General features: G+C 40.3%; 1 protein-coding gene across 3 annotated transcripts in view; it reads right to left on the bottom strand.

The window, feature by feature from the left end:
- Nucleotides 1-2,903: 2,903 nt before the first annotated feature.
- Nucleotides 2,904-12,252, bottom strand: part of PUS7 (pseudouridylate synthase 7 (putative)) — a 53,191-nt gene continuing 43,842 nt past the window's right edge. For all 3 annotated transcript variants that reach the window (XM_014536950.1, XM_005862885.2, XM_014536949.1), the window contains 4 exons: nt 10,689-10,790; nt 5,633-5,762; nt 5,036-5,127; nt 2,904-4,255 (listed from right to left, as the gene is read on the bottom strand). In XM_014536950.1, coding sequence (XP_014392436.1) covers nt 4,119-4,255; nt 5,036-5,127; nt 5,633-5,762; nt 10,689-10,790 — 461 coding nt within the window. In that variant the 3' untranslated portion in view covers nt 2,904-4,118. The remainder of the gene's footprint in view (nt 4,256-5,035; nt 5,128-5,632; nt 5,763-10,688; nt 10,791-12,252) is intronic.

Here is a 12,252-nt window from a genome sequence, read left to right as displayed (position 1 = left end):
TAATTGTGCTGTCCTGTTTCCCAGGTACAGAAGAATGTGCTTCGATAACCAGTAAGATCACAATCAATGGGATATTCAATCAATAAGGCAGGCATTCAATCGAATGGGATGATTTATACAATTCAGAAAATCAAAATAACCTGTCCATTGTTAAACAAAGCAAATAGGTACCATACTTCAACTGACCCTGTACCTAGATATGTGCCTGAATGGGAGTCCAACCAGAGACCTTTCTTTGCAGGGGAGAACGCTCCAACCACTGAGCAACACCAGCCAAGGCTGTCACTACTGTCTTTATAAGAAAAGGGCTGAACTGAAAATCAATGACTTTAATGACTTTTCTTGGAGCCATCAGAGAAATTAGGTTGCAGGGAAAACTGTCACCTCAGAAACTGGAGAGACAGAACACAGAGAATCAGATTAGATCACCTACCTTATCTGGAACAACCACTGCTGGAGCCATAAACTAGTAGGACAACAAAAATGTTAACTTTGTAAATTGCTAGGCTGTGTGCTAAGATCTCCTAGAGCAGCGGTTCTCAACCTGTGGGTCACGACCCCTTTGGGGGTCGAACGACCCTTTCACAGGGTCGCCTAAGACCATTGGAAAACACATATATAATTACATATTGTTTTTGTTTCTATGATTAATCACTATGCTTTAATTATGTTCAATTTGTAACAATGAAAATACATCCTGCATATCAGATATTTACATGACGATTCATAACAGTAGCAAACTTACAGTGATGAAGTAGCAACGAAAATAATTTTATGGTTGGGTCACAACATGAGGAACTGTATGAAAGGGTCGCGGCATTAGGAAGGTTGAGAACCACTGCCCTAGAGGCAATAGCCTTAACTTCCAGGCATCGCCCTAGGTGTTCTTTATAAAGAGCCAAGAAGAAAAAAAAACCCACTTTTGCTTCTGGCAAGGGGAGGGGAAAAGTAACTCTTCTGAAATGTGCCCAGTGTTCTCCATAACAAAGGCCTATACAGCAGGGGGAAAATACTTTACCAGGAGCCTTATCTGACTTGGGGGAAGGGAAATTACCCACATCCAGCCCAAGTCTAATTTTCCTTGCTTACCTAAGAGGGAAAAAAATGCTGAGAAACAATGTGTGACAGTCACAGGCAGGGACACAGGCCCACTGAAAGACAGATCTCACCATAGGATTATAGAACTTTTCCCCGATCCCTTACCACACCAACAGGGCTACAGTGTGATAACAGTGAATCACAGCTAAAAGAGAAGCAAGATGCAGACTCTATTTAAGGAGCTTTTAGGGAATCATAAAGACAGGAGAGACAAAAAGGACACTAGAGGGAATAAAAGCATCTGACACCTACAGCTACAGCAAACATGAAACACAGAACAACTCCTGGCCAGATTAACATAAAACCATCACTGAACACCTACTTATCTCAGTTCCTTTACCTGATACATGATGTCTGGCTTTCAACAAAAATTTACAAGACATACTAAGCTTAAAAAAAAAAAAAGTCTGAAGAGGCAAAGCAAGCATCAAAATCAGATTCAGATATGGCACAGATTTGGAATTTAAAGTAACTATGATTACTGGTAAAGGTTCTAATGGAAAAGTAGATAACATGCAGATGGGTAATGTAAGCAGAGACGAAAACACTAAGAAAGAATAAATAAGAAATGTGAGGAATAAAAAACAAACATTGTAACAGAAATGAAGACTGCCTTTGTTGGGATCATCAATAAACTGGACACAATCAAAAAAAGAATCAGTGATTTGGAGATTGAAAAATCAGACAGAGGCCGTAAACCATGACTACAGGCTTTATTAGAGGAGAAGCACCTGCCGGGCTGTCTCGCAAGGGGAGGACAGCAGCACTTGCAGGGGTGGGCACGCCTTTTGAGGGGCAGAATGGGAAGGGGTGGGGGGCTTAGTGTACTGGGCGCACACTGATTGGTGGCTTACTGCATTGTCCATATAGGACAAGGGCTTAGGGTATTTGGCAGGTGGTGGTCCAATGTATAGTCCATATAAGGTACCTGGTTAAGGCACTCAGGTATTTCCGGGCTGCAGGTTACGTCATACTCCGCCCACCAGTTGGGGGAAGGGAGGATCTATCAGAGATGTCAATAGAAACTTCTCAAACTAAAACGCAAAGAAAAATAATAATAAAGGACAAGGCAATAAAACCCAAAATAGAATATTTAAGAATTGTGGAACAATTTCAAAAGATGTAACATATATATCATTAGGATACCAGAAGAAGACAGAACAGAGCAGTTAGAAAGGTAATGTACCATATAAACATATTTTTATTGATTTCAGAGAGGAAGGAAGAGGGAGAGATAAACACCGATGATGACACAGAATCATAGATTGGTTGCCTCCTGCACGCCCCCCCACTGGGGACCAACCCCTGCAACCCGGGCATATACCCTTACCCAGAATTGAACCCGGACCCTTCAGTCTGCAGGTCAATGCTCTATCTATCCACTGATCCAAACCAGCTAAGGCAGCGATGTACCATATTTTAAATCCCTTTTTAATTTCTGAAGTGTGATAGATGTCATTAAAATACGACTGAAAAACAGTCCTCAATCTCATTTCCACTGCCAAATTTGGGACAAATGTCATTCACACACCCATTCTGTGATATTCCTGATTAAGAGTTACTTTTCATCATCCCTTTCTTTTCCACTCCAGAAAGCAGAGTGGAAGGCAAGTGAATGACCTTGAATCCAGTCAAATATACAACCTGATATTCTGTACTATTTTCATGATACCACACACACGACCATAACACAGCTTTGTGTCCGCACCATTTCTGAGGATCCTTTATTAGTTCCTTGTCTTCAGTCAGAGCCAAGATTCTCATTTGCACTCAATTTTAGATATTATTAATACAACCAGTAGAAAGGAGTTTTTAAAAATATTTATTATATTTGGTTCTAGAAATTATAGAAAATAAAAACTGGTACAATCATGTCACAGATCCTTAGAAAGCATATTTATCTTTTCACACCAGACAAGAGTTTTATGCAATGCCAGAAATGGAAATACCTAGGCAGTCAGTGACAAAGGTTAATGCTGCTAAGAGGAGCCCTTGTGAATTTTTAAAGTTTTCTTTTCTGCTATCATTTATTTTTGGGCAAATACTAGTCCAGCGGAAAGAGTTCTGAACATAAAAGGCACCTAGAGTAAAATTTAGTCCTTGACTAATAAAAATAGGTACACATGTTTACATTAAGAAAAAAGGCCCTATGAATGCAACTCTTCTGCAAGACAGTGATAATATAAATGCAAAAGCCATTGTAACTAAAAACTCTATAAACAATGACCTGAACCTGTACTTAAGCTAGATAATGGCAATTACTTTTGTGTTCATAAATCCACAGATGTTTCATTTAAATAAGCATGAGTACTATGCTTATATTCATAGGTCAGGGGGTGCTATAATTATTTACCCATCAAGATTTGTTTTGTTGCATTTTCTCTTAAAAATGCATTATTGTGAACTCATTTCATAGATGTTAAAAATTCCTGTTGTCCAAGAATGAAGCAAAACCTGCCCTGGCCGGTGTGGCTCAGTTGTTTGGAGTGTTGTCCAGTGCACCAAAAGGTCATGGATTCGATTTCCGGTCTGGGCACATACCCGGGTTTTGGGTTTGATCCCTGGTCGAGGTGAACATGGGAAGGCACCCAATTGATGTTTCTCTCTCTCTCTCACATTGATGTTTTTCTCTCTGTCTTCCTTCCACTCTCGCTATAAAATCATTAAAATATATTCTTTGGGTGATGATTAAAAAAAAAAAAAAAGTAGCAAAAGCTAAAACTGCCACTTTAAACTAAAGTCCTTTTTCATTGTTATAAAGCCAGTAAAGCTGACATTTTACTATGACTTAAGCACCTGAAATACACTGTAACCAATTTATATTCTCTAAAGCTAGAATTAGGATCCTCAGGATTTGTATAGGTGTATAAATATTGCAAATTAAGCTAATAAAAACTTGAAAAAATACAAACAATCTTTTACTACAAAGATCCAAAATCCATATAGGTCTGTACTAAGAGAAAGATGAACAGGAGGCCAGCAAACACTTGTCTGCATTTTCTAATCTGGGGACAAAGGGCTCAGCGGAGCCAGGTGGTATTCAGCTGGGTCTGGTTCTTGATGCTGGTATCCATTTTTAGCACTTCGCGAATGGCCATGGTAGCGTAGGTAGAAGGAGGAAGAGAAAAATCCATCTTCAGAGCTCTGTATTTGCCTTCTGCCAGGCAAGAAAGAAGAGAACAGTCAGAAACGTAAGGCAGTTGCAGACTGACTGGGGCAAGTCATATAATCTCTACACAAATAAAAGTATTGTGCTCTTTTCCCCCAGGCTTTTCATTCCCAGGGGGCGCAGAGAATGAGCCTCAGAAGTAAAAGATCTGTGAGTGTCTGACCCAGCTGACTCTCTCTGTGAATTCTACCTGGAACTGTCATAAAAAGGGCAGATGACAGAATAGCACAGGAGAGAAATGCATGTAAAAATTAAAATAAAAAACAACAATTAGAGCACAGGGTGAAGACAGACAAAGCAATGACAACCAGAATCTGACAATGACAATGTAAATTTAATGTTTTATTAATTCTTCCTGGATTTCCGCTCACCTTTGCTAACTCTCTATGGAGGTGAAGGAGATATTTAATCACCTAAAACAAAAACCTTCTATAACTGTCATTCATTTTCAGTGGGATTTACTGTTTTAATCACTGACTTCCAGCTATAATCATGAAACTGAGATGACAAAACACAAAACAGAAATTACAGAGTGGATGGGAAGTGGTGGGATTATAAGAGCTTTTTTTTTTTGTTTGTTTTTGTATGAGAAATAGAGGATGTCCCCCCAAAATGTAAAGCACTTTAACAGTTAATAGCTCAATTTTGAAAATGAAATGTATTTTCAATTATAATCACGCCTTTATCATTATTCAAACTGTGTATACATTTTCTGGGGACAACCTATATTTCAAAGTTGATACAGACCTGGTGGTTAAGTAAACTTACCAGAAGCAAAAACTGGTGGTGGTTTCCCTTCTAGATTGTCCACATCTGTGTTGAAGAGTGGAATTTTAGGGTCATCATATGCAACAACTTCCCTTTAAAGCATATAAATAAAAAAAGGATAAACGTGAACTTCCATAAAAGGTACCAAGTCATTCATCACCATTTGTTTAGTAAGGAAAACACAGGTCTATTATAGACAATAGTGGAACTATTTAATAACAGAACAGGACCAGATTTTATGCATAAATACTGCTTTTATATTATTATATAGCAAGGTGACAGATGATGCCAGCCTATGGAAAAGAAAATGTTTCCCCAGGATGAAAAATCTTTAATAGGGAAAAAGTCCAGTCTCTTCACATTTGTTCAATAATTTATTGTCAACAAAATATAAATTAAGCCACTTGCACTGTATGTTTGCCTTCATTTATTTCTTGATGATTTGAAAATTACCAAAAGTAGCAGTAATAATATTAGTAATGACAACAACTAACACTTATGTGCCAGGTTTTAAGCACTGAAAAGTATATATGTGGTGTGAAAGCTTAAAATCTCACACAGTAATTCAGTTCTATTTCATTCTGGACTATTACTCACCAGCTGACGTTCTGAGGGCGAATAATGATCTTTCGGTAGGCCCCTGATAAGGAATAATCTCGAATTTTGTGTCTCATGTTGTCGATATCAAGATTATCTGCTGTGAGCATTTCCCTGTAGGAGTCACTAACTAACATAAAATACAACAAGTTAGTTGGAATGTACCATGTCAGCAAGCTACCTTGAACTAGACTACAGAGTAACATGTAAATTCAGTTGGTTAACCCTAACACAATTAGTCACGCTAATTTATGATCCAGTCTATTCTCTGGAATCAAAACTTAGTGACTAACTAGGACCAGGTCTCTCCAGCTTAGGTTTGAACCTACTTATAAATTACCTTTGCAAACAGCTTCAGTATCTGGGGAGTAAGGTTCCCAAGCTAGTTACAAAAGGCCATTTCATCAGAAGTTACTAAACTACAATTTATACATGCTCAGGGATGGAAGAGAAGATATACAGAAACCTCAAACTCTTCTGGCAGAAGGTAGTTATAAATACATGTATAAAAATAAGAGACCTGGGAAACCATCTGGCTCACCCGGGCACCTGATGTAGCACCTTTCTCCTAACACCGGAGAGAGCTGCCACAGCCCTCCAGTGGGTGCTAGCCCGTTGCCATGTGAGGTACGCAATTATTAAGAAGTCTTCCTGTTTCAAGCTGAAATCTGTCTTCTCGTAATTTCTGTTGACTGCACTGAAATAAGCAGACTAACGGTCCACTTCCACCTGTATTCATGAGTATTGGACCTTTAAGCCATAACTTCTCTAGGCCAAACATTGGTTCCCCCAACGGTCCCTCCTTTGACATTGTTGCATTCCGCACCAAATCCCTTTATCTGCCTCTGGGGTAACAAGCTTAAGTTCAACAGAAACTCCAGACACCTTTTTTAAATTTGATTTTATTGGGGTGACATTGGTTTACAAAACCATACAGGTTTCAAGTGTACAACTCAATAAAACATCACCGCACACTGTATCATGAACCCACTGCCCCAAGCAGTCCTTCTCAGTCCCCATTTTCCCTTCCTTTGCACCCCCACCTCCCAATCCAGCCCGTTCCCTCTGGATGCCACCACACTGTTGTCTGTGTCTATGTGTTATATACATATATGTATGTGTTTTTTTCTTAATCCCTTAATTTTCTCTCATCCAGTCCAACTCCAGATACTTTTTATATAGACTACTATCAAACTGAGCCTTTTCTATCTATATATTTGATCTTGGAGCATAAATGTGAAAATTTATATTTAACCCTATTAAATGACCCCTGCAGTTCTTTTTAAATGCTTATTTACATATAATTAATATTAACTATTTTGGGTTACACTACTTGCAATTATGACAAGCAGATATCCTTATTCAAGTTATTTATAAAAAATGTTAGGATCAGGAAAGACTCGCTGAGGACACACTTATCAGGACAACTCAGCTTTGCTGGACACCAAGTGTAGTTGGCAGTTAGGCGTGACCAGGGCAAGGATGATGGGCCAGGTATGCAGGGTGGAAAGCACTGTGTGCCTAGCAAGGAACAATAGGGTGGGACCTCGCCCCCAGGATGACCTTTCCTCCCCTAGCATATCCCTGGTTATGGGATAGACCCCCTCCGAGGAATAAAGGAATGGAGAAGAGCCTCAAATGACTCCCATACAAGCCCTTTCACAACCACTCCCTTAAGCATTAAGCCAGCGGTTCTCAACCTGTGGGTTGAACGACCCTTTCACAGGGGTCGCCTAAATACATCCTGCATATCAGATATTTACATTACAATTCATAACAATAGCAAAATTACAGTTATGAAGTAGCAACGAAAATAATTTTATGGTTGGGGGTCACCACAACATGAGGAACTGTATTAAAGGGTCGCAGCATTAGGAAGGTTGAGAACCACTGCATTAAGCCCTCAGGACAATGAGGGGCACAGCAACTCTATTAAGTTAATTAACATGTAAGTGGCAGATTACCATTTAACTGTTTTATAAGTATTTGCATTATCAAAGAAGGATGTTAATCCTAATCATTTCACTATCAGTAAAATTTCAAAGACTATAACAATGATAATTAAAATAATTCTGGCCTCTTGAGAGATGTCTTAACAGGAAAACACCTCCCACAACCCAGGCTTGGCTAGGGTTACTAGTAAACTTCCAGGTTCAGTTCCACCACGTTGGTCCCGTGCTCGGAGCTGCTTTCTTTTCAATTTCTGAATCCTTGAACAATAAAAGTTCTAATCTTCGCTCACTCACCCCCACCAATGGCATCCATGAAGGTAACAAAAGTAATTCTTGTCCTAACTGGTTTGGCTCAATGGATAGAGCGTCGGCCTGTGGACTCAAAGGTCCCAGGTTCGGTTCCAGTCAAGGGCATGTACCTTAGTTGCGGGCACATACCCAGTAGGGAGTGTGCAGGAGGCAGCCGATCAATGTTTCTCTCTCATCGATGTTTCTAACTCTCTATCCCTCTCCCTTCCTCTCTGTAAAAAAAATCAATAAAATATGTTTAAATAAATTCAAATTCTTTATAAAAAAAAAAGTAATTCTTTTTTGTTTGTTTGTTTGTTTATTTCAGAGAGGAAGGGAGAGGGAGAGATAGAAACATCAATGATGAGAGAATCAATTAAATCTTTTTTGTTCAGGTTACATTTGTTCCTCTTTTTTTCCCCCCCCTGACTCCCCTCCTCCCAGTTCCCGCCCCACCCTCCGCCCTCACTCCCCACCCACTGTCCTCATCCATAGGTGCACGATTTTTGTCCAGTTTCTTCCCGCATCTCCCATTCCCCTTTCCCCCCCAAGAATAGTCAGTCCATTCCCTTTCTATGTCCCTGATTCATTATAATCACCAGTTCATTCTGTACATCAGATTATTTATTCACTTGGTTCTTAGATTCACTTGTTGATAGATGCATGTTTGTTGTTCACAATTTGTATCTTTACCTTTTTCTTCTTCCTCTTCTTAAAGGATACCTTTCAGCATTTCGTATAATACTGGTTTAGTGGTGATGAACTCCTTTAGCTTTTCCTTATCTGTGAAGCTCTTTATCTGACCTTCAATTCTGAATGATAGCTTTGCTGGATAAAGTAATCTTGGTTGTAGGTTCTTGGTATTCATCACTTTGAATATTTCTTGCCATTCCCTTCTGGCCTGCCAAGTTTCTGTTGAGAAATCAGCTGACAGTCGTATGGGTATTCCCTTGTAGGTAATTGAGTCTCTTTCTCTTGCTGCTTTTAAGATTCTCTCTTTGTCTTTTGCTCTTGGCATTTTAATTATGATGTGTCTTGGTGTGGTCCTCTTTGGATTCCTTTTGTTTGGGGTTCTCTGCGCTTCTTGGACCTGTAAGTCCATTTCTTTCACCAGGTGGGGGAAGTTTTCTGCCATTATTTCTTCAAATAGGTTTTCAATATCTTGCTGTCTCTCATCTTCTGGCACCCCTATTATTCTGATGTTGGTACGCTTGAAGCTGTCCCAGAGGCTCCTTACACTATCTTCGTATTTTCGGATTCTTTTTTCATTTTGCTTTTCCGGTTGGGTGTTTTTTGCTTCTTCGCATTTCAAATCTTTGGCTTGATTCTTGCGCTCCTCTGGTCTGCTATTGGGTGTAATATTCTTTATTTCCGACCGTGTATGCTTAATTTCTAGTTGTTTCTTTATCATAGCATCGAGGGTCTCATTAGTTTTCGTGAGGCTCTCCAGAAGTTTATTGCAAGCCCTCAAAATTGCGTTTTTTAGCTCTATATCCTCCATTTCTGTCATGTTTTTTTGTCTCCGCATTTTTTATGCTTTCTTGGTGCACCCCCTAGTGGTCTTTGTGCGCAGTCTTGTTCTAGTTGAGCCTTGATTGTTGTAGTTAATACTAGAGGGATTTGACCACCAGGCCGACTGGCTGTGTGAATCAGCTGTGTCTGCTGCAGTGGGAAAACTTCTGTCCTCTGGGGGGGCGCTAATCTAGCCTTTGCCTGCGGCGATCCGGCAAATGGCTCTGCGCAGGGCTTGGGCGGGGCGGGCTCAACAGGGCGGGCGGAGGGAGCCGTTATGGTGCCCTCAGTCCTGTTCCCAGAGGCTCTGCTTCTCAGAACCCCCGGAACCGCTGCAAACCTCGGAGGGAAAGCTGCCTTCCAACTGATGCCAGACACTCCCGCTTCTCCCGTTTGGGTCCGAGTCCCCAGCGATTCGCCCGTATCTGGAGCTCAGAGTCTGAGACTCCCCCCTGACCGAAAACGACAACCGCGCTCTCAGCCACCAGCCCGCTTTGCGCGCGCACCTCCGCACCTGAGTTTTTTCCACACTGCGCCTCCTCTGAGCCTCGGTGTGCTGTTATTTTTCCTTCTAGTTGAAGAGTCTCTCCTCAGCCAGCCTTCCTGTGGTTCTGGGTGATGTCCGTTCCGTCTTTTAGTTGTATTTTTGAAGTGGTTGTTTGCGGCAGCAGTCTCCGGTGTTTACCTATGCCGCCATCTTGGTCTCTCCGATGAGAGAATCATTGATCGGGATCCGCCCACAACCCGGGCTGTGCCCTAACCAGGAATCGAACCGGAGAGCCTTCAGTCCGCAGGCTTATGCTCTATCCATTGAGCCAAACTGGGTAGGGCACAAAAGTAATTCTTAACAGGCTCTGTGAAATGGGAAGTAATTCTAACTTTTTCACTTTATAAACTTCTGTGCTTATTGACTTTTAAAACACAATGAGCTGAAAAGTAAAGTTAAAGTAGAATTATCCATTCACTTTCTCAAGGATTCTTTCTAAAAACTTTCCATCCTTAGTAAGAACTAATGAATTTCAGAAACTTAAATAATAATGCCAATAATACTAATAACAACAATACAAATACCAAATACCACCATCACCTTGCTTCTTAATTTAAATAATCTGCATGCATCCCTTTCTGGGAGACTTCTACAAGTGAACATAGTTTATATATATTTAAAGTCTAAACATGATGGATAACAAAGTTCTATATTATATTTAAAATAACTGATTTTCCCCCCCCTCTTTCTCTACTCTTGGCTGCCAGTGGCTTGTGTTAGACTTTGTTTGAACTATTTCCCCACACAGAGAACTTACTTTTATGCTTTGGGTAGATAACATCAAAACCAGGCAAGGGCATTACCACATCATGGATGGAGTAATTATTAACATCTTCTTCCTCGATGTAGGTGGCTGTGGCTACAAATGCACAAATACGTAAATTAAGAAAATAGGCAATATTTTCATGAGCTCAGTCTTCTAAAATTATACACATCTGAGCAGCCAGAAGTGCAAGGTGGTACAGTTTTGTGGCCTACAAAGCTTAAAGAAGTTAGAGTTGGAATATATACCTTTCACTTTTTCTACTCTACCCAAGAAATAAAAATCACAGACTTGGAAAAAGTCCTAAGTTAAAACTTTTATTTCTCAGCTGCACTTTCATTGTTTGGGAATGCTTGCTTTTAACAATCAGCTCCTTTTTCATTATTAAACAATGCTACAAAATACTATTTGGAAAGCTATCACAAATTAATGCATTTTGCTAAAAGAATGAACAGTAAAAAACCAAAACAGTCGGTAGTTAGAGGATAAAATATGGTGGCCCACAGGACACTAAAACACACCTGATATAGCCCCTGGCCGGCGTGGCTCAGTTGGTTGGGCAATGTCCTGTGCACCGAAAGGTTGCTGGTTGGATAACTGGTTGGGGCACATGCCTGGTTTTCGGGCTCGATCCCTAGTAGGGGGCCTACAGGAGGCAGCCAATTAACGTTTCTTTTTCATATCAGTGTTTCTCTCTCTCTCTCTCTCTCTCCCTTCCTCTCTAAAACCAACAAAACATATATTTTTTAAAAGTTTTAAAAAAATATACTGATATGATCAATATTGGGAGGAAAAATATTTTAAAAATTTAAAACAAAATTCACATTTTTTTTACATCGAAATAAACTATGCACATCTTACTTTCTTCACCAAAAATAACAGCAATGTTTTCTGTCTTATTCCTAGGAAACCACAAAACACATGTTTGTAGGTTTTCCTGGTTTTGCTAATACATCAAGAAGAGGCAGTAGATACAGTCATGGAAAAAGACAGAATAAAGCAGACAAATCAGTTGTCAGTATCCATGGCCTCTGATCCTGTCTTGACCATGAAAGAGAAGTGTTCGACATATACCTGCTAAAAAGCTTACAAAGATATAGGCTCAATAAAGGAATGTAAACAGCAACAACAGATGTGAAACAATGGCAGGGTCTTCCATTCAGTCTTTAACTGTAACTAGTTCCTTTAAGACCATTGAATAAAGATAAAAATCTAGCCCTAGCCAGTTTGGCTCAGTGGATAGAGCATCGGCCTGCAAACTGAAGAGTCCCAGGTTCGATTCAAGTCAAGGGCAGGTGCCCAGGTTGCGGGCTCGGTCTCCAGTGGGGGGCGTGCAGGAGGCGGCCAATCAATGATTCTCTCTCATCATTGATGTTTCTCTCTCTCCCTTCCTCTCTGAAATCAATAAAAATGTATTTTTTAAGAAAAGATAAAAATCTACACTGAGCCCTGACTGGTTTGGCTCAGTGGATAGAGTGTTGGCCTGCGGACTGGAGGGTCCCAGGTTTGATTCCGGTCAAGGGCATGTACCTGGGTTGCGGGCACATCCCCAGTGGGG

This window comes from Myotis brandtii, unplaced genomic scaffold (genome assembly GCF_000412655.1).
Source record: "Myotis brandtii unplaced genomic scaffold, ASM41265v1 scaffold17, whole genome shotgun sequence".
In the NCBI taxonomy this organism is placed as follows: Eukaryota; Metazoa; Chordata; class Mammalia; order Chiroptera; family Vespertilionidae; genus Myotis; species Myotis brandtii.
This window is presented reverse-complemented; position numbering and strand designations above follow the sequence as displayed.